This window comes from Schistocerca nitens, chromosome 4, assembly GCF_023898315.1.
Source record: "Schistocerca nitens isolate TAMUIC-IGC-003100 chromosome 4, iqSchNite1.1, whole genome shotgun sequence".
Taxonomy (NCBI): domain Eukaryota; kingdom Metazoa; phylum Arthropoda; class Insecta; order Orthoptera; family Acrididae; genus Schistocerca; species Schistocerca nitens.
The window spans coordinates 338,669,758-338,697,268 of record NC_064617.1 but is presented as its reverse complement, the minus strand read 5'-3'; the positions used below and the strand labels follow the sequence as shown (position 1 = coordinate 338,697,268).

Sequence of the window (27,511 nt, the reverse complement as noted above, 5' to 3'; positions counted from 1 at the left end):
TTTAAATGAGTTTGAATGTGTTGTTATAGTCGTGGCACGTGCGGTGGGACACAGCATCTCCGACGTAGCGATGAAGTCGGGATTTTCCTGTACGACAATTTCACGAGTGTACCGTGAATATCAGGAGTCCGGTAAAACATCGAATCTCCGACATTGCTACGGCCGGAAAAAGATCCTGCAAGGACGGAACCAACGACGACTCAAGAGAATCGTTCAACATGACAGAAGTGCAACCCTTCCGCAAATTGGTCCAGATTTCAATGCTGGGCCATCGACAAGAATCAGCGTGCGAACCGTTCAAAGAAACATCGTCGATATCGGCTTTCTGAACCGAAGGCGCACTCGTGTACCCTTGATGACTGCACGACACAAAGTTTTACGAGTTGCCTGTTCCCGTCAACACCGACATTGGACTGCTGAAGACTGGAAATATGTTGCCTGGTCGGACGAATCTCGTTTCAGATTATATCGAGCGGATTGACATGTATGGGTATGGAGACAACCTCATGAAACTATGGACCCTGCATGTCAGCAGGGGACTGTTCAAGCTGGTTGGGGCTCTGTAGTGGTGTGGGGCATGTGCACTTGGAGTGATATTCCTGATATTCCTGATACTTCTAGATACGACTCTGACAGGTGACACAAATGTAAGCATTCTATCTTATCACTGCATCCATTAACGTTCATTGTGCATTCCAAAGGACTTGGGCAGTTCCAGCAGGACAATGCGACACCCCAGACGCCAAGAATTGCTACAGAGTGACTCCAGAAACACTCTTCTGAGTTTAAATACTTCCGATGGCCAACAAACTCTCCAGACATGAAAATTATTGAGGAGATCTGGGATGCTTTGCAACGTGCTGTTCAGAGGAGATCTCCATTCCCTCGTCTCTTGCGGATTTATGGACAGCTCTGCAGGATTCATGGTGTCAGTTCCCTTCAGCACTACTTCAGACATTAGTCATGTCCTTGCTACGTCGTGTTCCGGCACTTCTGCGTGTCTGCGAGGGCCCTACACGATATTAGGCTCCTCATTGTAGAAGAGAAAGGCGACAACCCAGCACTGATCTGCTACATCTACATCTACAAACATACTCCGCAAAACACCGTACTGAGTATGGCGGAGGGTACCTTCCTATTTCCTATTCCACTCGCAAACAGAGCGGGGGATAAACGACTGTCTATATTCCTCCGTATAAGCCCTAATTTCTCTTATCTTATCTGTGTGGCACTTACGCGAAATGTACGCTGGTTGCAGCAAAATCATTCTGTAGACATCTTCAGATGTTAGTTCTATAAATTTTCTCAATAGTGTTCTCCGAAAAGAAATCACCTCCGCTCCAGGGATTCCCATTTGAGATCCGTAAGCATCGAACGAATCTATAGGCAACGAATCTAGCATCCTTTAATTCGACTTGCTGAGGATCCCAAACACTGGAGCAGTACTCAGAAATGGGTCGCTGTTCTATACGCGGTCTTCTTTACGCGTCAGAAGCACTTTCACAAAATTCTCCCAGTCAACCGAAATCGACCATTCGTCTTAAAAAAAAATGTGTGTGAAATCTTATGGGACTTAACTGCTAAGGTCATCGGTCCCTAAGCTTACACACTACTTAACCTAAATTATCCTAAGGACATACACACACACCCATGCCCGAGAGAGGAGTCGAACCTCCGCCGGGACCAGCCGCACAGTCCACGACTGTAGCGCTTTAGACCGCTCAGCTAACCGCGCGCGGCACCATTCGTCTTCCCCACTACAATCTTTAAATACTCGTTCTATTTCATATCGATTTGCAACGTTAAGCCTAGATATATAACCGACGTGACAGTGTCAAGGAGCATATAAGTAATGCCATATTCGGTCATTACGCTATTGTTTTTCGCACTCACCTGCATTAATTTAAATTTTTCTACGCTTGGACCTAGTCACCATTCACCATTCACACCAACTATAAATTGTATCTAACCCATCTTATAACGTCCTTCAACGACGACACCTTCCCTTGCACCACAGCATTGCCAGCAAACAGCCACGGATTGCTACTCACCCTGTCGGTCGCATCATTTACGTGTATAGAGAGTAATAGCGGACCTATTTCACTTCGCATGGGCACTCCTGGCGATACCCATATCTCTGATGAACGCTCGCCCTCGAGGAAAACATACTGCCTCCTATTACTTAAGAAGTCTTCGAGCCACTCAGACGCTTTGGAACATTTTCCGTACGTTCGTACCTTGGTTAACAGTCGGCAGTGTGGCACCGTTTCAAGTGTCTTGTGGAAATAGAAATATGAATCCGACTGTCGCCCTTCATCCACGGTTCGCACAATCTCACGCGAAAAAAGGACGAGCTGCATTTCGAATGTGCGATGCTTTCTAAAACCGTGCTGATTTGTGGACTTAAGCTTTTCGGTCTGTAGTAAATTCATGATCTTCGAACTGAGAATACGTTCAAGAATTCTGAAGCAAACCGACATTGAGGACACTGGTGTATAGTTTAGCGGCCCCAGTCTTTCAGCGTTCTTATATACAGGAATCACTTGCGTTTTTCTACAGTCGCTTGGGACTCTGCGCTGGGCGAGAGATTCACCATGAATACATGCTAAGTAAGAAGCCAATGCCGTAGAGCACTGTTTGTAAACCGAATTGCTAATCCACCCGGACTTGGCGTCTGATTTGTTTTCAGTTCTTGCAGTTGCTTCTCTACGCCAGGGATGCCTATTAGTATGACCCTCTTGCAGCAGTCTGTAAGATGGTCAGAACTTTCTCGGGTTCTCGGCTAGCTAAGGCGTGACAGTGGTAGTTGTATGCTTCACGCAATGATCTTTTTATAGATGTACGAATCTCTAACTTTTTGGCTGTCATCATTTGTACATTCTGTTTTGAACCGAAAGTGCAACAATTTTGGCTCCCTCAGCAGTTTTCCGGATGTTGTTATTAAACCACAGGGTACGAGCAGTGCTGCAATAGATGTTGAATTAAACTGTAGCTGTTGCAACAAGTTTAAATTTTCAGTACTGCATGACACGATATGATTATTCTCTGAGAGGGTATACGTTCGTGACTATAAACATGCTGACAGTGACTCTTGGTTTGCTACCTAGGTACTGCAACAAGTCGTGATGCACCTGTCATTACAGTTTATTACAATTTTTATTTGGTAGACTCAACAAGTTGCAGGTATCATAAAGCAATGTTACATTAATGTTAGCACAAAACAGTTACGTGTCCTGTAACAATATGATAGTATATTAGTACATTCCAACTACGAATTACGAAATAAGCTAACTTAGCTATAAAAAACACCTAAATAGGAGAAGAAGATGCCATTACCAAGGTGGCAGGAAAATACGTTTTGTGGGGATGATGCCCGATGACGCAGGAAATGCGTCACTGCCTTCACGCATCACGTTTCTCCAAAGCCACTTGCGCACTGTCGTTCCGGACACACCACAAGAATCTGAATGCTGGAAGCAGCACCTCAGCAAAGATATTTCGTACAAGGAAAAAAACAAATCTTATTCTGCAGTTCAGACAGCTACACGTACTGGAACCAGACAGAAAAAAAAGGAAATTCAACACTTTCTATAACTTTTGATTCAGTATAAAAATGAGTAAACGGTCAGAACGAGACTACCTTCGTGTAAGAACTAGTTAATTGCTCAGGTAGCGTGGAACACTGATGAACATTTCGGAGAGCTGCGATGAAATTCTCTTCGAACAACCGATCACAAAACTAATGTGTCTTCTGGGTTTCGCCTTCAAATGGTTCAAATGGCTCTAAGCACAATGGGACTTAACATCTGAGGTCATCAGTCCCCTAGACGTAGAACTACTTAAACCTAACCTAAGGACATCACACCCATACCCGAGGCAATATTCGAACCTGCGACTGTAGCAGAAGCGCGGTTCCAGACTGAAGCGCCTAGAACCGCTCGGCCGCAGCGGCCGCCCGGTTTCGCCTTCTTGCTAAATCGAAGTACATCTGCTATCTCTTTCAATCTTTAACTAAGCAAATACACATTCGTGAAGAGAAGGTTACTCCATTGATCTGCATCCTAGCATACATCTTGATGTGCCGACTGCGAAGAGTCGTTTCTGTGACGAACAGGACCCATTACATACGCGGCAAACTGCCACCTATACGTACACTGATGTGACAAAATCGTGGGATACCTCCTAATATTCCGTTGGACCTACTCCTGCACGGCATAGTTGATCAACTCGATATGGTATTGACTCAACAAGCCGTTGGGCGTCCCCTGCAGAGATACTGAGCCATGCTGCCCCTACAGCCGTCCATAATTGAAAAAGCGTCGCCTGTGCAGGAGCTTGTGCACGAACTGACCTCTCGATTACGTCCCATAAATGTTCGATCATTTGCTACAGTTGTCCAGAATATTCTTCGAATCAATCACGAACAATTGTGGCCCAGTGACATAACATCGTTGTTTGGGAACATCAAGTCTAGAATAGCTGCAAATTGTCGCCAAGCATCCGAACATAACTATTTCCAGTCAATGTTCTGTTTTAGCTGGACCAGAGGACCCAGTCCACTCCATGTAAACGCATCCCACAGCATTATCAGCCATCTCCAGCTTGCACATTACCCTGTTGACAACTTGGCTCCATAGCTTCGTGGGGTCCGTGCCACACTCGAACCCTACCATCATCTCTTAACAATTGAAATCGGAAATCATTTGGTGAGGCTACGGATTTTCAGTCATCTAGGGTCCTGCCGTTATAGTCACGAGTCCAGGTGAGGCGCTGCAGGCGATGTCGTGCTGTTAGCGTAAGCTGCCATAGCCCACTGATGCCAGATTTCGCCGCATTGTCCAGACAGGTACATCGCAAGTCCCACACTGATTTCTGTGGTTATTTCACTCATTCTTGATTGTCTGTTAGCATTGACAATTGTGTATAAACGCCGCCGGACTGGGTGGCCGAGCGGTTCAAGGCGCTGCAGTCTGGAACCGCGCGACCGCTACGGTCGCAGGTTCCAATCCTGCCTCGGGCATGGATGTTTGTGATGTCCTTAGGTTAGTTAGGTTTAAGTAGTTCTAAGTTCTAGGGGACTGATGACCTCCGAAGTTAAGTCCCATAGTGCTCAGAGCCATTTGAGCCATTTTTGTGTATAAACGCCGCTGCTCCTCGTCGTTAAGGCTGTCAAACACTGCGTTGTCAGTGGTGAGAGATAATGCCGGACATTTGATATTCTCGGCGTACTCTTGACGCTGTGGATTTCGGAATATTGAATTCCCCAACGATATCCAATATGGAATGTCCTATGAGTCTAGCTCCAACTGCCAGTCCACGTTAATTCACGCCGTACAGCCGTAATCACGTCAGAAATATTTTCACGTGAATCATCTGAGTAAAAATGACAGCTCTCCCAATGGACTGCCATTTTCTATCTAGTGTACGTGATTCAATTGCTATGTGCATATTGCTACCCCACAACTTGTCACCTCACTGTATAACTTCATGGTACCTCCAAGAGGGAGTAAACTCTATCAATATTCCACTATAACACTAAAGCCATCTTAACAGTTGTTGTTGTTGTGGTCTTCAGTCCTGAGACTGGTTTGATGCAGCTCTCCATGCTACTCTATCCTGTGCAAGCTTCTTCATCTCTCAGTACCTATTGCAACATACATCCTTCTGAATCTGCTTAGTGTATTCATCTCTTGGTCTCCCTCTACGATTTTTACCCTCCGCACTGCCCTCCAGTACTAAATTGGTGATCCATTGATGCCTCAGATCATGTCCTACCAACCGATCCCTTCTTCTAGACAAGTTGTGACACAAACTCCTCTTCTCCCGATTCTGTTCATTACCTCCTCATTAGTTATGTGATCTACCCATCTAATCTTCAGCATTCTTCCGTAGCACCACATTTCGAAAGCTTCTATTCTCTTCTGGTCCAAACTATTTATCGTCCAAGTTTCACTTCCATACAGGGCTACACTCCATACAAATACTTTCAGAAACGACTTCTTGACACTTAAATCTATACTCGATGTTAACAAATTTCTCTTCTTCAGAAACGCTTTCCTTGCCGTTGTCAGTCTATATTTTATATCCTCTCTACTTCGACCATCATCAGTTATTTAGCTCCCCAAATAGAAAAACTCATGTACTACTTTAAGTGTCTCATTTCCTAATCTAATTCCCTCAGCATCACCCGACTTAATTCGACTACATTCCATTATCCTCGTTTTGCTTTTGTTGATGTTCATCTAATATCCGTCTTTCAAGACACTGTCTATTCCGTTCAACTGCTCTTCCAAGTCCTTTGCTCTCTCTGACAGTATTACAATGTCATCGGTGAACCTCAAAATTTTTATTTCTTCTCCATGGATTTTAATACCTACTCCGACTTTTTCTTCTGTTTCCTTTACCGCTTGCTCAATATACACATTGAATAACATCGAGGAGAGGCTACAACCCTGTCTCACTCCGTTCCCAACCACTGCTTCCCTTTCATGTCCCTCGACTCTTGTAACTGCCATCTGGTTCCTGTACAAATTGTAAATAGCCTTTCGCTCCCTGTGTTCCACCCCTGCCACCTTTAGAATTTGAAAGAGAGTATTCCAGTCAACATTGTCAAAAGCTTTCTCTAAGTCTACAAATGCTAGAAATGTAGGTTTGCCTTTCCTTAATCTATTTTCTAAGATAAGTCGTAGGGTCAGTATTGCCTCATGTGTTCCAACATTTCTGCGGAATCCAAACTGATCTTCGCCGAGGTCGGCTTCTACCACTTTTTCCATTCGTCTGTAAAGAATTCGCGTTAGTATTTTGCAGCTGTGACTTATTAAACTGATAGTTCGGTAATTTTCACACCTGTCAACACCTGCTTTCTTTGGGATTGGAATTATTATATTCTTCTTGAAGTCTGAGGGTATTTCGCCTGTCTCATTAACAGTAGGGCTCGTATCTGTATGTAAGAGAGGAATTCAGACTAGTTGACTGCCACTGCCAAACTTCGGATTTCTATTTGGTGGTCTCATAAAACCATATGTACGAAAATCTATATAAACTTTAGTGTATATATTCAATTGTCTGTCACATTCAGTACCTCCTCACCAAGTAAAAAGAAGTGAAGTTAATGAATATGGCGCAAAACATATCAATAAAATGATATGTTTTGCGCCATATTCATTAACTTCACTTTTTTTACTTGATGAGGAGGTACTGAATCGACCAAGGGAAAACAGAGAGGATACATCCTGGGTCGGTTAAGAATCAACAATTTGGTAATGGGAAAGGGGAATGACGAAAGACATGTCATTCTCACTACTACTAACAAAACTACACCTTGCAGCAGATCCGAAGATAATGCCCCAGCCATATTGAAACTGGATATCACTAATAAAAATTAAAAGAAAATGGTAAGCCAGACGATATTTTACATGAAACTGACACATGCTGTCAGTCTTCAGAAGCGTCATTGCCAACAAAGCATTATCCGAAGATATTATCCCTGAGAACATACTGTTCGCTCGACCATGCGGGGTCGGTACAGTTACGCCAGGTCTCTTGAGTCGGCAAATGGGCTTCATTGGAACAAGACAACCACAAAAACGTACATGGATGGTGTCACGCCTTGTCGGCTCGGCGACTATGGTTCAAATGGCTCTGAGCACTATGGGACTCAACTGCTGTGGTCATTAGTCCCCTAGAACTTAGAACTACTCAAACCTAACTAACCTAAGGACAGCACACACATCCATGCCCGAGGCAGGATTCGAACCTGCGACCGTAGCAGTCGCACGGTTCCGGACTGCGCGCCTAGAACCGCGAGACCACCGCGGCCGGCCCGGCGACTATGGTTGCAGCTTCCCTTGTTACGGCAGTAGAAAGAGGCGCCAGAATGTGATGCAGCCAACAGCAACACTGGATACACGAATGGCACTACGTCTTTTTGGGCAAGTCTCGGTTCTGCCTACAACATCACAACGGACGTATTTGTGTGTGGGGGCACCGAGGAGAACGAACGTTGCCAGGTTGCATATCTCGTCGTACATGGCGAGGTACCAGATGGGATGGTATAGGGCGCTAATGGGTACTGAAATGAAACTACTCAGCACACCTCGTTATTAGGGCAGTATTGTAGATTACGATACATAAAATGCTGAAATACTTACCTTCCTAATACATCATTAACATAAGACTTACTGTTTCCTACAATCATTGTTTTTATGAAATGTTAAATATTATTTATTCTTTTATAAATAATTTCGATCATTGCGATACTGTACACATAATTTGTAACATGAAAAATCGATGTATCTTATAATCTCTGAACTGCGACTTCATGTATCGCAACACTTGTTGATTTGTGTGTGCAACAAGCCGTAGTCAATTCTGTGTCTAGTCGAGTAGTGAGTTAGTAGTAGTTGTGTGTTGGCGTAGTTGGTTGGACTCTGGAACTGGTATTGCACCATTATGATGGAATAAGATTCAAGCAGCCTTGATGAACTGTACTGAATACTGGTTTTTGCAGATGTTTTCCTCCGGCTTTGCAAAGTGTTTTGAGTACTGTGAAGCGAATGAATCGACACATATTAAAAACTTTAAGTGAGAATAGAGTTCCTGACCATTATTACATTTCACCGCACATATTATATATGAAAGCAACAACCTCACTCCTGTTGTAGGAAGCGAAATTATCGAACTAGACAGTCTGCCAAAGAAGAATTTTGCATCAACGAAAACAAAAGTTAAGTAAAATATCTTGTTTGTAAGAGCCACTTGGTCATTTTGTATTATCAAGTAAATGGTCGTATTGTTATTAACTTCTGATATTTGCTATGTTAATTTATTTTTCTATTATTGACGCCAGCAGAGCGAGGGTCACGTTAACTGTCACCTCTGGTACCTAACGTACGACTGCGTGTATTTCGTGCTGTAGCGACCAACTTCGACACCGATGGCGTTCGGCTTTTCTGTGGTCAGCACGTCTCAACATCCCTCACCCATTGAAAACACCCATTTCGGGTTGTCGTCCATCATTTTCCAGTCACGTGTCATCCAAGCTCAATTCGACTCGATGCCTAACAGCCTTAGAGCCTCAGATGCTATAAGATGTGGCACCTCTGTGCAGTAAATTTTGCACCTTTTATACCCCCAAACACCTACAATTTTTATTATGCGTTCTTCCTACTACACTGGAGATCCAAAGAAACTGGTACACCTAATATCGTGTAGGGCTCCCGCGAGCACGCAGAAGTGCCATAACATGACGTGGCATGGACTCGACTAATGTCGAAAGTAGTGCTGGAGGGAACTGACACCATTAATCCTGCAGTGTTGTCCATAAATCCGTAAGAGTACGAGGGGGTGGAGAGTCTGGTGGCCAATGGAAATGTTTAAACCCGTAAGAGTGTTCCTGGAGCCACTCGGGACGTGTGGGGTGTGGCACTGTCCTGCTGGAATTACCCACGTCCGTTGGAATACATAATGGACGTGAATGAAAGCAGGTGATCAAATGGTTCAAATGGCTCTAAGCACTATGGGACTTAACATCTGAGGTCATCAGTCCCCTAGACTTAGAACTACTTAAACCTAACTAAGCGAACGACATCACACACATCCATGCCCGAGGTAGGATTCGAACCTGCGACCGCTGCAGCAGCGCGGTTCCGGGCTGAAGCGCCTATAACCGCTCGGCCACAGCGGTCGGCGCAGGTGGTCAGACAGGATGCTTACGTAAGCGTCACCTGTCAGAGTCGTATCTAGACATGTCAGTGGTCGCATGTCATGCCAACTACACATTCCTCGCACCATTACAATACTTGTACCTGTGGTGTCACAGCCAGACACCACACGTCCTAGGTGGTAGCTTAAATCGGCCGCGGTCCTGTAGTACATGTCGGACCCGCGTGTCGCCACTGTGTGATCGCAAACCTAGCGCCACCACAAGGCAGGTCTCGAGAGACTGACTCGAACTCAGCCCAGTTGTACGGATGACAGAGCTAGCGACTACACGTACGAAGCCTTTCTCTCTCATTAGCCGAGAGACAGAATAGCCTTCAGCTAAGTTAATGGCTACGAACTAGCAAGGCACCATTAGCCTTACAGTGATTGTAATTAGAGTCTCACTTGTGTTCACCATAGAGATGTACAAGAAGACATTAAAGATAAGTATATGAGAAGCTCCGTTCTTTTCTTCATAGCATTAATTACGTATCCTGTTCCAGTACTTCACGCCCGTCTGCGTTAGTCTCGCGTGCCCTTTAAGCCACCTCTATCTACAAGGTGTTGGCCCAGCTGCCGAAACATCAGTACCAGATTGAATAGTCCGCTGCTGACATGCAGAGTCCATGGATTCATGAAGTTGTGTCCATACTAGTACAAATACAACCGGTCGATACAGTTTGGATCGAGACTCGTTTGACCAGACAAAATGTTTTCAGTCATTAAGGGTACACGAGTTGTCTTTCGTCTCCGAAAGCCCATATCGATGATGTTTCGTTGAAGGGTTTGCACGCTGACAGTTGTTGATGGCTCAGTATTGCAATCTGCGGAAGAGCTGCACTTCTGTCACGTTGAACGATTCTCTTCAATTGTCGTGTGTCCCGTTCTTGCAGGATCCTTTTCCGTCCGTAGCGATCTCGGAGATTTGATATTTTACCAGGTTCCTGATATTCACGGTACACTCGGGAAAAGGTTGTACGGGAAAATCCCCACCTCATCGCTACCTCGGAGATGCTGTGTCCCATCGCTCGTGCGCCGACGATAACACCACGTACAAGCTCACTTAAATCTTGATAACCTGCCATTCTACAAAATGGTTCCAACGGCTCTGAGCACTATGGGACTTAACATCTGAGATCATCAGTCCCCTAGAACTTAGAACTACTTAAACCTAACTAACCTAAGGACATCACACACATCCATGCCCGAGGCAGGATTCTAACTTGCGACCGTAGCAGTCACGCGGTTCCGGACTGAAGCCATCTAACTACTGCGCGAGACACTTGTTGTTTTATATAGGCATTGCCGACCGCAGCGCCGTATTCTACCTGTTTATATATCTCTGTATTTGAATACGCATGCCTAGAGCAGTTTCTTGGGAGCTTCAGTGTATATTGTATTGGCCCAATTACCAAAATTTCGCCTTTTGCTGTCCTTCTTGGTGCTGTAAATGAAAAGGCCAGTTCTGTAATTAAAAATCAGTTTCGATGATAACAGTTAGCTCCCAGCTACTTGATCTATACACGTTTTTCTGTGTCAGTCCTTCGTAAACGAATGGAAGATAGCGGAAGCACGACTAAAAGGCATAAAAACAGTCGAAGGTGTATTTAACAGGCGGAAAACTTCTTGCTTGTTTCTCGAAGTCAGAAATTTTGGAATATGCCGTTGTATATCATCCGTCTGTAAATAAAGTTTCTACGCAGATGGAGGAAACAGGTTTGTGAAACTCCGCTTATTAAATCACGCACAGTTGATCGCCAAGGTCGAAGACGCTTGGCGCCTGGCACGTGCGCAACCCATTCTACAGGAAGGCCGCGCCGAGCCGGCTCTGTGTTGGCGGAGGAAGGGCCAGGGCGAACGCGGCAGCGGCAGTCGCGACCCCGGTTGCCTTCCGTGGAGCGGAGAGGCCGACCACCTCCATTTGTTTGTTGTAGCAGCTTCGGAATAGATCGCTTTCACTATGGCAACACTGAGAAATCATTACTATAAGGTAGATCTCTGTATCCGACAAGCGTTGTGGGTGTTAGATCAATGTTTAGTAAAATGAAGAAACCGAACAACGGTTGCTTAATCCAGAGTCTTTTATTGTATACACGACTCGTCTCGGAATACTTAATGTTTCATCATCTGATGTAAACCGTAATAATGAATAAATTGTGTAACACAATAAAAGATTGTGGATTAAACAACAGCTGTGCAGTTCCTTCATTTCACAGAATGGACTTAACAGTTCCGGCTGCCGCATACGAACAGTTCCTAGTTCAATAGTTCGATCACACTGAACGAAATCCCTGAGCACCTCTGCAACCGAGTGGTGTACGTCCAAATGCTCGTGGCAGTTCTGCTACCACCGTCTGATACCGAGTAAGTTTTACGGTTTTTGACATGCAGAGTTCAGATTTTCTGCTAAATACATTCAAAAATGTGTCACGAAGAGGGAGAAAATGTGCTGGAAATGAAAGGAACTGGCTAAAATGCATCATATATAGTTCAAATGTTCAAATGTGTGTGAATTCCTAAGGGATCAAACTGCTGAGGTCATCAGTCCCTAGACTTACACACTACTTAAACTAACTTATGCTAAGAACAACACACACACCCATGCCCGAGGGAGGACTCGAACCTCCGGCGTGAGGGGCCTCAAATCTAGAACGATAAATTTTAAAAAAACGCGGTATGTTGAACTTTATACCTTCCTCTCAGTATCATTTCCTGCAAGGTTTACAATGTGGTCGTCGCAACGTTTCGGACAGTGATGAGCAGTCTGATGAAATCACGGAAACATCAAAATAATGTATCTGTCTGAATTTTAATTTTGTGTTCCTCAGTTCTTCTTTTTCTTAATATCTCTTGACAATAAATAACAGTTCTGTTTTTTGAGTACGTTGCCAACTTTTACTTAAACTTATTCTTTTTCTTAAGATAATGACTTCGAAAGTTTAAATTTTGAGTTTGCTAAGACCTTCCAACAATAAACTTGCACATTTTAATAGAAAGTTTACATTTAGAAGTTATTGCTGTGACCTAATTTACTCAAGAAGTATATAACTATGAGATGCAAATTTTCAATTTGCTGTGCTGTGAAAGTCAAAGTGTGGAGGCACACCGCTTGACAGCCAACCCACACATGTAGCCTGGAGCTGGCATACAACTACGTGTGAATCTAGCAAGGATATTGAGGCAGTTGCTACCCATAACATATATCGTGGCTGTAATTAAACTTTCGCTAACTAAGCTACTGTAGACGGAAAACTATTAACCGTATGGGTGCCCAACTTGATAGGAATGATATTCAGACCGTGCGCTGCAGAATTTGCGTTGCTAGTAGTGTTAGTATGACGACTTGCCTTTAGGCACCGGTACTGTACAGCGACGCAGGACTGAAACACGAGCATCAGTGTGGATTACAGCTGCATACAGTGAAATCTGGTAGTCAAGGGAAGGCAGGATTCGGTTACGATTGTGTACGGGGCCATAATCACGTACTATTGATTGCCTTTTACAGTTACACAAATAAAATACCTCACTTTACTGATGAAGGAATAAACAACTATGCAAATAATAGTGTTTTCAGTGAGCTACAATTTAGTAAATCATCTTCAAATACAGATACAACAGTTAATGTTTTAAAAACAAGCCACTGTGATCTGGGCAGAAGGCCTTTCACGCCAGGAATGGTAATAAATTAAGAATTGCTTAAAACTCGCTGCAACCTACAAATTACAGGTATTGAAGTATTAAAGGCAAGTCTCCACAAACACAGCAGAAGGCATCAGACTCCAGGAATTGCAGTAAATAAAATTTTAAAGAGTTACTGCATAAACACAAATACCAAATTAGAATTTTAAGGTAAATGACCACAATCACGGCTGAAGGCCTTACACGCCAGGAACAGCAATAATGTAAAAAATTTAGAAACCTACTGTAAAACAGCAAATACAATAGCAAAGGTTAATTATAAAAACAAGCAACTGATCACCAAACGGGTGAAATAAGGTGGTGGTAAACTTTGTAACACAAGAGGACACAGACAGTGCTGCAGGAATCGACCTCTGAGAAGGTCCGGCAACAAACTCTTTCGCGAGAGGTGAGATAGGCAGCCAAGAGTTGCATCCACTTCACAAGATGGTAACTCAGACTAGTGGCAGTCTAACCAATGACTAATGATAATCTTGCTGAAGCTACCTGACGTCCGATAAACCAAATGCAACGATGGAACAATACGCCAAAGCCTGAACCGGCGGTCTGCACTACGTCTCCAGAATACTGTGTTTAGAGCGCCTGGAACGAGAAGGGAACCACTACCACCAGAGTAGAAAGCACTGCACTCTCTGCTCTTCGCCTTGGCGACAATACGCGCAGCAACACGAACCCAAGTCACTGGAGAATCGCGGGATATCACAATGCTGGAGGTTTCTCTACTTGGATTACAATGCACTCAACTTAAGGCTTGCTGGATCCGGTTTGCGACGAGGTCGTACACCTTCGTGACCACAGCCCTTCCATCCGGCAGTCCATGCGCGCCGCCAACAGTCCTGGCGTGTTTCCACACTGCGTGGACATCGCTGCTCCTGAGTTCCCAACAGATCTGGCACACTCACACGACCCAGAAAAACAACGACGTCGCCCCAAAGTTAGGGCAATGCTTACTACATATCGATAACCACCGCTGCTGCCACTAGTGGACAGGCAACGCTAGCGAAACCGAGTGGCGCTAGTCAACACGAGAAGAAGACAAAAAACCGCAACCATGCCAACTAACGATCCGTGTGGCCTCCAACAGAGGCCGGAAACTTAGAAGCAACACCAACGCCAGCAGCAGCAAGGCTCAGTCAGTCAGTATGGGTGTGGACCAGGTAAAGAGGACTTTACTTGTATTGCTGTTTCATCAAAACGTCACCATTAGCGCGGCTGCTTTTCGAGAGCATCGACTGGTTAAAAAAATATGGAGAAGTCCTCTTTCCATCCTGGAGTTGAAGAACATGATTCGGGTTTGGAACTGCTACTGGAAGAGGCCGACGACCAGTTGCATTACATATTGTTGAAGGAGTTAGTTGCCATGGCTGAGAATGCTGGAAGCAATGTGGAGGTTGAAGATGAGCTCAACGGGAGCCCCTGAGATGAGTCGGGCTGCAGTAGAGCAATCTCTAGTGCGGTTCCAGGCCGTCGTGGATCGACATGGTCGTCACAATGAACAGCGTTTGTAGCCTGTAACGTAAACATAGAACGCAATTAACAAAATACTTTACCCTCTCACGTGGAAATTAAAGTGTGTTTCTTGCAATGGTTTATTTGTTATTTCTCTTCCCAATGTCCTTTCAAATGGTTGCACAAAGTTTCGTTGTCCTGCGATCAATCGTTTTTCATGGGAGGCCCCTCAAGTAGCAGAAGTTTATTTATAACCACTATGTACATCAGTAGGTTATGAGATAGGACTGGTAGCTCTCTAAACCTGTGGGCGTTATTCCTGTTTATACAAAACTCGTGTTTCCATAAAATTATTGCAGAATTCAGGAAGATGCCGTTTACCATGCAAGCGCTTGTAACTACTGCTTGTTTTTTGCTGCATCTGAACTTGCTTTTTGTTTCTGACCAATCAACTATTACCTAATTGTTTTACCATCTTCAGAGATATATACTGGAAATTTTTATTATAGTAATTCTGTATCAGCAAGTAATTTTGTATGTGAGTTGTTTACATTTCCGCATGTAGTATTTCAGCGTAACACTCTTAAGTTAGCTTAATATTCAAATTGGGTAAAAGTAAACATTGTACACTACTGGCCAATAATATTGCTACACTACGAAGATGACGTGCTACAGACGCGAAATTTAACCGACAGGAAGAAGATGCTGTGATATGCAATTGATTAGCTTTTCCGAGCATTCACACAAGGTTGGCGCCAGTGGCGACACCTACAACGTGCTGATAGGAAGAACGTTTCCAACCGATTTCTCATACACAAACAGCAGTTGTCCGGCGTTCCTGGTGAAACGTTGTTGTGATGCCTCGTGTAAGGAGGAGAAATGCGTACCATCACGTTTCCGACTTTGATAAAGGTCTGATTGTAGCCTATCGCGATTGCGGTTTATCGTATCGCGACAGTGCTGCTCGCGTTGGTCGAGATCCAATGACTGTTAGCAGAATATTGAAACGGTGGGTCAAGGAGGGTAATACGGAACGCCGTGCTAGATCCCAACGGCCTCGTATCACTAGCAGTCGAGATGACAGGCCTCTTACCCGCATAGCTGTAACGGATCGTGCAGCCACGTCTGGATCCTTGAGTCAACAGATGTGGACGTTTCCAAGACAACAACCATCTGCACGAACAGTTCGACAACGTTTGCAGCAGCATGGACTATCAGCTCGGAGACCATGGCTGCGGTTACCCTTGACGCTGCATCACAGACAGGAGCGCCTGCGATGGTGTACTCAGCTACGAACCTGGGTGCACGAATGGCAAATGTCATTTTTTCGGGTGAATCCAGGATCTGTCTACAGCATCACGATGGTCGCATACGTGTTTGGAGACATCGCGGTGAACGCACATTGGAAGCGTGTATTCGTCATCGCCATACTGGCGTATCACCCGGCGTGATGGTATGAGGTGGCATTGGTTACACTTCTCGGTCACCTCTTGTTCACATTGACGGCTAATTTGAACAGTGGACGTTACATTTCAGATGTGTTACGACCTGTGGCTCTACCCTTCATTCGATCCCTGCGAAACCTTACATTTCAGCAGGATAATGCACGACCGAATGTTGCAGGTCCTGTATGGGCCTATCTGGATACAGAAAATGTTCACTGCTGCCCCGGCCAGCACATTCTCCAGATCTCTCACCAACTGAAAACGTCTGAATGGTGGCCGAGCAACTGGCTCGTCACAATACGCCAGTCACTACTCTTGATGAACTGTGGTATCGTGTTGAAGCTGCATGTGCAGCTGTACCTGTACACTCCATCCAAGCTCTGTTTGACTCAATGCCCAAGCGTATCAAGGGCGTTCTTACGGCCAGAGGTGGTTGTTCTGGGTACTGATTTCTCGGGATCTGTGCACCCGAATTGCGTGAAAATGTAATCACATGTCAGTTCCAGTAGAATATATTTGTCCAATGAATACCCGTTTATCATCTGCATTCCTTCTTGGAGTAGCAATTTTAATGGCCAGTAGTGTAGATTGCGACTGTGTGTAGTATGTATTTTATATATGCGTAATATGTCTTTAGAAAGAACTTCAGCTCGCTGAACATTCCACATCACTGCTACGAATGGCAAAGAGTGGTTGTGGAGTGCGGATAATACTAGGCGTGATCTATGAACCACGCTTCACTAGTTTACCCTAATATTATGTTAAATTAACTAGTTGGGGCACAAGTATACTCGTATCATTTTCACTGATTTCTCGCTCTTCTCTATAAATCTGTGTCTTATGATAAGGTACTGTAAGGGACCATTCTTGTGTATTGAAAAGTTAAGGCGTACTAATTTGTTCTTTTTCCAGCCTTTTGTAGTGGTCTATAGACGAAATCCTTCGGAATACTGACTTGGTGTCACTGGACGAAAAAAAGTTTCTCGCAAAGATTCAGCAGTGATTCAAGAAAGACCACTAGTGTGAAACTCAGGTTGCTATTTTCATATAAGACATCATGCAGGCGAACGGGTAGATTCCGGCCATAAATACCGCGAGGCGTTGAACATAACGAACGTAACATATTGAGCATAAATAGGCAGAAAGATCCACTATTGTGTGATTACACGGTTGCAGAACAATCCCTTGAAGAAGTCACATCCATTACACATTTAGGACAATGCGGGCGGAGCAATTTGAAGTGCGACAACTATATACTACTAAGCGCAGTTTCCAGACTGAGATTCATTGGAGGAATCCTCACGAATTGTAGCCCACACATAAAAGTACTAGCTCATAAAACCCTCATTCGACCACTAACTGACTACTGCTCGTCAGTCTGGGATCTGTACCAGATAGAGCAGCGGGTTTCGTTACAGGTCCATCGGTAATCGAGGAATCGTCATGAAAATTCTCAGCCAACTCTAATGTAAAACGCTACAAGATCAGTGATCTGCGTCACGGTAGAATTTACTTCTAAAATTCTAAGCATGTACGTCCGTAGAAAACTCTGCCAAAGTATTGCTTCCGTCTACGTATACTTCCGAAAAGACCATGAAGGTAGAATTAGAGGCATTCGAATCCACACGGAAGTTTACCAACAATGGTTCGTCACCCGGACCATACGCGACTGGAACAGGAAAAAGGTGTAATTGACAGTGGTGCACGAAGTACCCTCCCCGCACGCACTATAAGGTGGCTTGCGAGGCATACATATATACAGTTGCAGACACTATTAACACATCGCTTACTACTAAGTAAGCAGGATCAGTAGTGTTATAAGATTGTTTCCTAATGTTGCTGTTGTGTGAAAGAAGTGTCTAGTCGTTGCACGGTCGTAAGAATCTGCGGAAAGAACGAATAATGTTGCATGGGCTTCCGCGGATCGTGTCAGTTAACGTGAAAGCTTTTTTGTTCAAATGGTTCAAATGGCTCTGAGCACTATGGGACTTAACATCTTAGGTCATCAGTCCCCTAGAACTTAGAACTAGTTAAACCTAACTAACCTAAGGACTTCACACACATCCATGCCCGAGGCAGGATTCGAACCTGCGACCGTAGCAGTCGCGCGGTTCCGGACTGCGCGCCTAGAACCGCGAGACCACCGCGGCCGGCAGCTTTTTTTGTGTATGGTACCGCGTCGTATCGTAGATGAAAGCAAATGATCAAATGGCATTATTGACTGGGAGACCCCGCTTGGGTTTCTTCGACCGCCTAGTTACAGTGTTTCTATCGTCACTTCGGCGACTTGTGTGCCTATGCATATGAGATGTTATGATGAGGACAGCACAAACACCCAGTCTCCGAGCGAAGAAAATCTCCAACCCATCCGGGAATCGATCCCGGCAGCCAGCGATGTAGAGGCATCTACGCTTACCACTTTCTTTTTCACAATGTTAAGAGGTCAAGACAAATTTGAAAGAAAGACTGAAAAATCAGCTATCCGTGCGAGAGTCGATCTCACAACCTATCGGTTTGTAGGCATACACTCAACCGCTTTTTTTCTTCTTTTTGGATCACTCTATTTTCATGCAAGGGCTTTACCTCTTTTTCTGTGTCACTTGAATCACTCTCGACAGGGACAGGATACAAATAAAAGACATTAGAGAATACATTGGAGACTCAAACACAGTCTCTCCGCTTTCCAGCTACAAGCCTTGATTTTTTTTAACCTTACAAACTGCTGCTCAAAAAATAATAAAGCAAAATCGGAATTTAGATTTGTGATGAGGTGGAGGTTTACAGCTGTCAAATAATTGTGAAACTTCAATGTAGATGACCATCAGCTGTTCATTTTTATGCTCCATACTACTGGTTTAGATCAGCAGACCAATATCAAGCGGAAGCAATGCTTTGCTTCGACTTGATGATGGTCTGCTGATCGAAACCGGTAGCATGGAGCATAAAAAAACAGCTGATGGTCATCTACAACGAAGTTTCACAAAATGAGAGTTAATCCTACATGGCAAGGCCACTTTAAAAAAAAATGAAATAAATTGTGTAACAATACACTTTAAAATGAACCATGGCAAGAATACCACAAGAACCGGTTAACTCAACCGATACCTAGACGAAATGCGAGTTTCAACATATTGGCGGATAAGTCGCGATACCGTGGCACTCGCAAACTCTTCCATTACGCAGTAGCCATATGTTATTGTAAAGTGGATGGGTACCTATCGCCCCTATCCCCTCCCCCTCCCCCATATGCAATGTAATGAACTTAGTGGCCTAACAACCATACAACTGTATTCGAAATTGTCCTAGGAAACTAGGAGTAGTCCGGACGCAACAGGATATCCACCAAAAAGACAGTCTCAACGGATAGAGTTAAAAAAGCTAGTTGTTTTTTAAGACTAGACCACGAGCTGCGGACATCACGTTTCGACCATCGCTACAGTGGCCTACAATACGACGTGCTACCATGCTCAACAAACTTTCGTGTTGTTCATTCGGACTAAATGGCAGCAAGTCGTGTAAACACACTAAGAAGCGATATGTGAAAGTTCAGCTGTTTGTGTGGATAGATACCCTGGATCTGTGAAATGTTATCATGGTGCTGTAAAATATTGTTGCTTATAACGTCTGAATACTGCAAAGTCGTTAGGCAAATAGTCATGAAACAACACACAGCAATCTTCTAATACTAGGGGTAATCGGCATTCACCCTAGTCAATAAACAGATTCGTAAGCAAACGAGACGAGCGATGGCAGTGCTCGTTACCTTCACTGAATAAAAAAAGACTGCTCACTGAGTTTTGCAACACTGCACAACGACGACACCAAGACAATGCGAACAACTAGCTTAGACGTACGACACGTTAAAAGTATTATTAGTGGATTGCCTATCCATGCAAAAAGTTGTAGCACAATTTAAAGGATCTTCTAATTTAAAATAAGTCTAACGTTTTTTTTATTTTCTACACTACATGCAAGTAAAGAGAGAGCAAACTTTTCTGAAAATCCGGATGGAATTCACACAAAACTGTCGCTAACGCTGTGGATAGGTACCATTTATACGGAAGACTGCATGGGGAAACGTAACTGTTTATGTCTGTATATGAGTAGCTCACGAAATCAACGAAAATGATACAAAAGCACAAATTAAAATGAAATCGGCAACGCATACTGCGTGCCAGAACAAGTAAGTAGCGAGCTGCTCAGAGTATGGATAGCGCTACCGCAGGTTGCGAAACTTACATTGTCCCAAAATCAGCAAAGTGTGTGCCCATCAGCGCCAGATTGCTGCCGGGAGACCGGTCTCGCGAAACTTAGCTCTTCACCCTCATCTCTCTACTTTCAAAAAACTCTACATGAAGGACACGGGGGTGGCCGAGCGATTATAGGCGCTACAGTCTGGAACCGCGTGACCCCTACGGTCGCAGGTTTGAATCCTGCCTCGGGCATGGATGTGTGTGATGTCCTTAGGTTAGTTAGGTTTAAGTAGTTATAAGTTCTAGGGGACTGATGACCTCAGAAGTTAAGTCCCATAGTGCTCAGAGCCATTTGAACCATTTGAAGGGTACGACTCAACGCTGTTTCCAGTGTGGCAGATGAGAACGTCGTTTATTTCGTGGAAAAAAAAGAAACACAGTAGAACTCTTGGTGTACAAACGGCGTATTAACAAAAACGAGATTGATGTTGGCCTAGAGCAGTGTGTCGTCGGTTGTTTGGTCTCTCTGTGCCAAATACGGTGGCGGGCTGACTCAATTCGGAAAGACGGCCAAAATTTTTGATCGAAAGCAACGGTCTTTCTCAGCTGGCCAAGCGGCGCCATAGTACCTCGACGTTCGATATTCCTGCAGAAAAAGCAAAAATGTCGCACTCAGTTATTCTCTGGGGACAGCGCTGGTGGCACTTCATCCCCCGTCATCAGCTTAGCCAGTATAAACTCGTGCCTACATAAGCACAAAGGAGGCCGCAGCCTCACGTCTGCAAAAATGGCCACCCTCCGTATGCAGGCTCTCCTTTATTTATGAGAATCACTAACTGCCTTCTGCCGACAGTGGACCCTAATGCCAGGCTGTTAATTTAGACAAGTATTTCATTAAGCACTGCTAGCTAGTGTCTAGCTTTCACATTCTCATGTGCATGATAGATGTTGACAGTTTTATTTAGATGAGCTATATGGCAGTCTCAGGTTGGTGTTGAGGAGGGGTGAATTTGCTTGCGTGATTGGATGTGCGTCGTTAGTGCGAGGAGGCTGTTTGGCCGCCCTAGGTTATCTCAGGTAGGAAGATAGTCAGTGCATAGCCGGATATGAGTAATCCCAGAGCAGGGAGAATTTGGATGACGGTTGCTCACATGGCTAGAGTGCAGATGTATCAGTAATGCTCGCGTTTAAGACAGTCTGAAATATGACTACTTACGACTCTTGAAAATTCAATAATAAATCACAGTTCCGTAGTAAAGCAACTCTGAATATATCTGTTACCTCAGAAAATTGAGGCATATCCAGTGACACAATAGTACTTTTAATATCTTAAAAGCTCCTAAAGTTAATAATTTAAAGTCACTGAATATCTTCACAATACCTCATGAAATTGATAACTTCTAAATGCTTTGTGCGATTTCACCTAACAATGTGTCAGACGATAACATAGCTCTAGGGATATCATCTCTGAAAGCTACACATCTGTATTTATTCTATTTATTACGTTTCATCTTTTTAATTATGCAGGTATCTGTCAGAACAACATATTCTCCCCAACAACACAGCAACTGAATGCAACATGAATACCTCGTATCTTGTCATACTTACGTGTTAATGTTTTTACAGTAACTTTATTTAAATGTTGATTACAGTTGATATTAAAAACCATTGCAATTAATTGTTTAACCAGTTTGTAACAACATTTTGATGTCATGTAATGTGAGCGCACATGCACATGAATGTTGGCTTATTTATTTGTGAACAAACTGTCATTTATACTTATTGTAAACTGTCTGAGAGTGACCAGATGTTTATAACATTCTTTTTATTAAATAATGTAATAATTTATAACTTTTGTGTGGAAAGTGGTCTACTTGTGTCATATCATGTCTGTAGAAAACAAGAACGATGTATTTTTGGTGGGAGGGCCTTCAGCCAATGAGAATTAGGCAGTGACGGAACACTACTCTAGTCAAGTGAAGGTAGCCACTTTTTGAATTGAGAAGTCAAGGGAGCAATTCAGGACGCTTCACGATGAGAGCTGGGGGAAGGCAGACCTGTCTGAGGTAACATGGTATTTGGTCATGTAGGTGGTAGATTCTGGGTTGTGAACGGCTGCTAGAATGCTATAACTTTTAAAAGGACTTCAACTTTCATGAAGCGTGATGTGCTTCACAAAACTGGACAAAACACGAGTGTCTCCTCTTTATCTCTCATGTTTTGATGTATAAATCGTTATACTGAACTCTAAATTATTCTGAGCTGGCAAATATTTGGATTATTTTGAATCTGAAAAGGACTCACTTTTTCGTGCGTCTTGGGTGACTGTTCAGCTGCTGCCATCTTGTAACGCACTTAACTTTATGCACAATAGGGTTATCTTTCTGCCTGTTTTATAGTTGGTAATTTAGGACCACTTTCCATTTATTTGAGATTACTTACTTGACTAAATACCATTTAACATAATTGCCTACACCCATTTCAGACATTAGAATAAAACCCTTTTCATTTATCTTTCTTTTTAATAATTCTGCTTATTTTATTAATTCGCCATTCTAGCCAATGCATGGTTTATTTGACTGCAGGATCATAGGTACATTATTTGCAGCAAGTTTAGCTGCAGGGCATGAAAGCGACCGTGTACAGCTCGACACAGCGAATTTATCGAGTCACCCTTTTTAAACAGAGCTGGGCAAGGCCCAGTTACATGGGTGTATCAGTATGGACGTACAATTTATATCAATAGGGAGGTTAAATTAGCAATAGTTATACGAAACAAAAATCACATACCCTGCAGTTATGCTTAACACAGTCGTCAATGTATAGTTGCAGACATGTAGTGGAACTGCATACAGCTGTATGTATGTGTGTGTATACCTATGCCGAGGTTGTGTACAAAAATGGCTCTGAGCACTATGGGACTTAACTAATGAGGTCATCATTCCCCTAGAACTTAGAACTACTTAAAGCTAACTACCCTAAGGACATCACACACAGCCATGCCCGAGGCAGGATTCGAACCTGCGACCGTAGCGGTCGCGCGGTTCCAGACTGTAGCGCGTAGAAACGCTCGGCCACCCCGGCCGGCAGGTTGTGTACATTAATGACCAGACTGTGCATGACATGTGATATTTTTATACAATCTATAAGGATTATGTGCCCAAATCTATTATGCTCATGAGAATGGAACCGACGTCATTCCTTAAAGGATATAAAGAGTTGGACATACTTGGATGAACGCAGGTGTGACGTTGCGAAGCTGCATGTTACGTAGGTTATAAACGTTTAGAGAATAATATTTCAACATCATGGGTATTCTTAAAGGAAATGAACAAGAAATAAAGTAGATTAGAGAATATTTAAACCACCTTTGAGTGGTGCTTAAAATCACATATAGAGAATGATGCATGTCTAATTTTTTGTCTAATCTGTGTTAACTTTTTCTTTTAGATAAATCATGTCACAAAATATACAAGTCTATTTTTTCAAGTCTTTTGTTTTTTACTTTTAAGTTTTGTTCAGAAAGCATGAAATAATATATTTAAAGTTCGACAGGTATCTTATTATTGTTAAGAGTATATAAATCAAGGGACACCACAAAGTTTAAATTTATGCTATAATTTGACACTTATTTACTTTTCAACATGAAAGAAAAAATTCCCCAATTTCTACACCAATGTAACATTTTTTCTGAAAAATAACTACGCCTAAAGCAGATGAACGTTTTGACACTTGATTTACATTGTCATCGGCAACTGTTTGAGAAGTATTTCAGTTCTTCCTCAACTCACTAATTACGTTTACCCTGATTACTTTGAAGCAATTAAATCTTTCTGGAAAAGTAGGTCCTGGGCTGATCGTTTTGGCACTCTGTTTGTCAATTTCCCACTCTTCATTTGGCTTTGAAAATGTGGACAAAACCCAATGTGTGAGATGCTGCAAACCGCTAAGTAAATTTTCCTTAATGATCCTGGTTAATTTCAAGAAATTAAATATTTTTTTGCTAAACTAGACTAGACACTGATAAATTTGATCCCCCTATTTGTTCATTTCTCGCTAATCAAATGGTTCTAATGGCTCTGAGCACAATGGGACTCAACTTCTGAGGTCATCAGTCTCCTACAACTTAGAACTACTGAAACCTAACTAACCTAAGGACATCACACACATCCATGCCCGAGGCAGGATTCGAACCTGCGACCGTAGCGGTCACGCGGTTCCAGACTGTAGCGCCGAGAACCGCTCGGCCACTCCGGCCGGCACTCGCTAATCGTTTAGCTATAAAATTTTGGGCCTAAATCCATTTGTAATTACTAGGGAGTTTTGTTTTTGCTCCACTCTAACATTTGACGGAAAAAAACTAATACTATGCTGGCGTAAGCTGTCGCCAGCACACCGGTCAGCAAAGGTTAAGTGCATAGATCGATTAGCAGGCGCTGGATCAAGCACGCCTATCACGAGAGATGCCAGAGACACACACACCAGCAACAATCCGCCAACGCCCTCTCGACAGCGTGTATTTAGGCCGCCGCCACCGACCAGAGGGCCTCACTCAGTGATCCAGTTTGGCGTTTTTCAGTTTACTTGCATAGCAGGTTTAGCTCATCACAGGCTACCTCAATACATAGCGACCAGATTAGTGACTATAGCGGCACTAGTTTACCTCAACCACAATTGTACTTTACTAGCTGTGAGAAACTGAAGTTTGTAATAGCAAGATTAGCGATATTGACATTACATCAGTCTGCAAGAGGACTGTTACTGATGAGCTTGTACCACAACAGAGGCCGGCCGGGGTGGCCGAGCGGTTCTAGGCGCTACAGTCTGCAACCGCGCGACCGCTACGATCGCAGGTTCGAATACTGCCTCGGGCATGTATGTGTGTGATGTCCTTAGGTTAGATAGGTTTAAGTAGTTCTAAGTTCTAGGGGACAAATGACCTCAGCAGTTAAGTCCATAGTGCTCAGAGCCATTTGAACCACAACAGATAGACTCCTATTCAAGTTTAGTAAATGTTTCGAGTTCTGCAAGATCCCCTCGCTTCTAAACTGATACTGTTATTACTCAACTTAGCCGCGAGTCCGTAGAGGGTGGTATATGTGATGTACAGTATGACTGGTCAGCATTTCCACCCGGAATTTGCGAGTGTAAGTCGGACCTTGCTTGATCCGCCTTGGTGGATCGTGTCGTCGGATTTCCTCCTACCCGTGCGTGTTGCAGCTCTCGTAAATGTTGTCCCGTGCAGATTCTTCATTGGCGCATTGGATGTCTCTGACGGTGGAAGCTAATTATCTGAAATTGCTGTCGATCAACTTTGGGGTATCTATTTATTTGAAATTAACATTCATAATGCCGTAATATCACTTTTATTCCTATTAAATACTCATGTCACAAACTACTCGTAACCGAGAGCATGGCAGGAAGAGCTCTTAACGCCGACTGCCGACTTTGGCGCGCAGTCCGTATCTCTTACTAGTTTCGTCACAGCTCGTGGATTTCCGATCAAGTTCGTATTTACTAAGATATGCATTTGTTAATGAACGGGTGTGAATTTTAAAGAGGCGAAATTGTGATAAATAGTTTTAAACATCCAGAGGCTCCTCCTAGTATTCATGTTGTCATAAATGACTCTAATTATTAAATATAAATAAAGAAAATCGGTGATTTTGGCGCGAAGATGGCGGTACTTCCCGTCATGTATATTTCCCAGGCTGACGCTTGTTGCTATGGTCCAGCGCCAAGCCCCACCCCACTACGCGCGGCATATGGTCGCTTCGTTACCTAGCTAGCCAGCGTGGGAAATTCAAATGGTTCAAATTGCTCTGAGCACTATGGGACTTAACATCTGAGGTCATCAGTCTCCTAGAACTTAGAACTACTTAAACCTAACTAACCTAAGGACATCACACACACACACACAAACACACCCATGTCCGAGGCAGGAAGCGAACCTACGACCGTAGCGGTCGCGCGGTTCCAGACTGTAGCGCCTAGAACCGCTCAGCCACCTCGGCCGGCCAATGTGGGAAATGCTCTCCGACTCATGGCGGCTACGGACTACAGCACTTCCTAACTATCGTGAATACATCAATGACAGACAATAAAATTATTAAAACTGGAAAAATGCCTTCCTCGCGTAAGAGGCACATTACAGTTCATGTAAATAAAGAACCGTATTAATCCACATGTGCATTTGGGTTGCAGAAAGAGGATACCGGCCACCCGGAACAACATCCTCTCCCTTGCTTCCTTACGGTACAAAGGTCAACAAATGCTATTGTGAGCATTATGTCTAAACCTCAGTTGCCAATATCTAACGTGGAAGAGAGCAGCCTGTATTTGCATAAAACGTCGATTTCTGAGCGCGGAGAAGTGGAAGCCAAACGAATGGATTACGAAGCTAATCAGTTGTGTGCAGAGAGTGGGTGTGGTGAGGCCGGCAGCAGGTGGATGGCGAGCGGCGTCGGGACGGACCGAGACGCGGCGTCTGCGGGCGTCGCCAGCGCGGCGGCGAGTGCGGAGGAAGCCATTAGGACGCGCCATTCAATGCAAATGGCGCGCCGTGCGCCGGGCCCGAGTTAATCAACGTCAGCCGGCGGTGCCGATGTGTCTCGCGCGTCTCCATTACTCCGTCCGCCGCTATCGGCCGCCTGCCATCTAGCCGGGCGCGCACAATGCGGCCACCTGCGAATTACACTGTACTGCACGCGCCGCTCCTCATTCACATTCACTGCAAATATTTGCCCCCGGGGCGTAATTACGTCGGTATTCTGCGGCGCAGCGAGGACAGATGCTCGCGTCATTGCTGTCACGCAAACACGTTCACTGATAACAGAAATGGCACGTTGCAATCGACAACGTCAGCGTGGCAGAAGAGAAGGGAACGTATGGCAAAGGCGCGCCTTCTTATACACTACTGGCCTTTAAAATTGCTACACCACGAAAATGACGCGAAGTTTAACCGACAGGAAGAAGATGCTGTGATATGCAAATGATTAGCTTTTCAGAGCATTCACACAAGGT

The 27,511-nt window shown here is 44.0% G+C and overlaps 1 protein-coding gene across 1 annotated transcript in view; it reads right to left on the bottom strand.

Annotated features, from left to right (window-relative positions):
• Window positions 1-27,291, bottom strand: part of LOC126252293 (uncharacterized) — a 37,949-nt gene extending 10,658 nt beyond the window's left edge. The window contains exon 1 of the mRNA XM_049953174.1: window positions 27,184-27,291. Coding sequence (XP_049809131.1) covers window positions 27,184-27,291 — 108 coding nt within the window. The remainder of the gene's footprint in view (window positions 1-27,183) is intronic.
• Window positions 27,292-27,511: the final 220 nt, after the last annotated feature.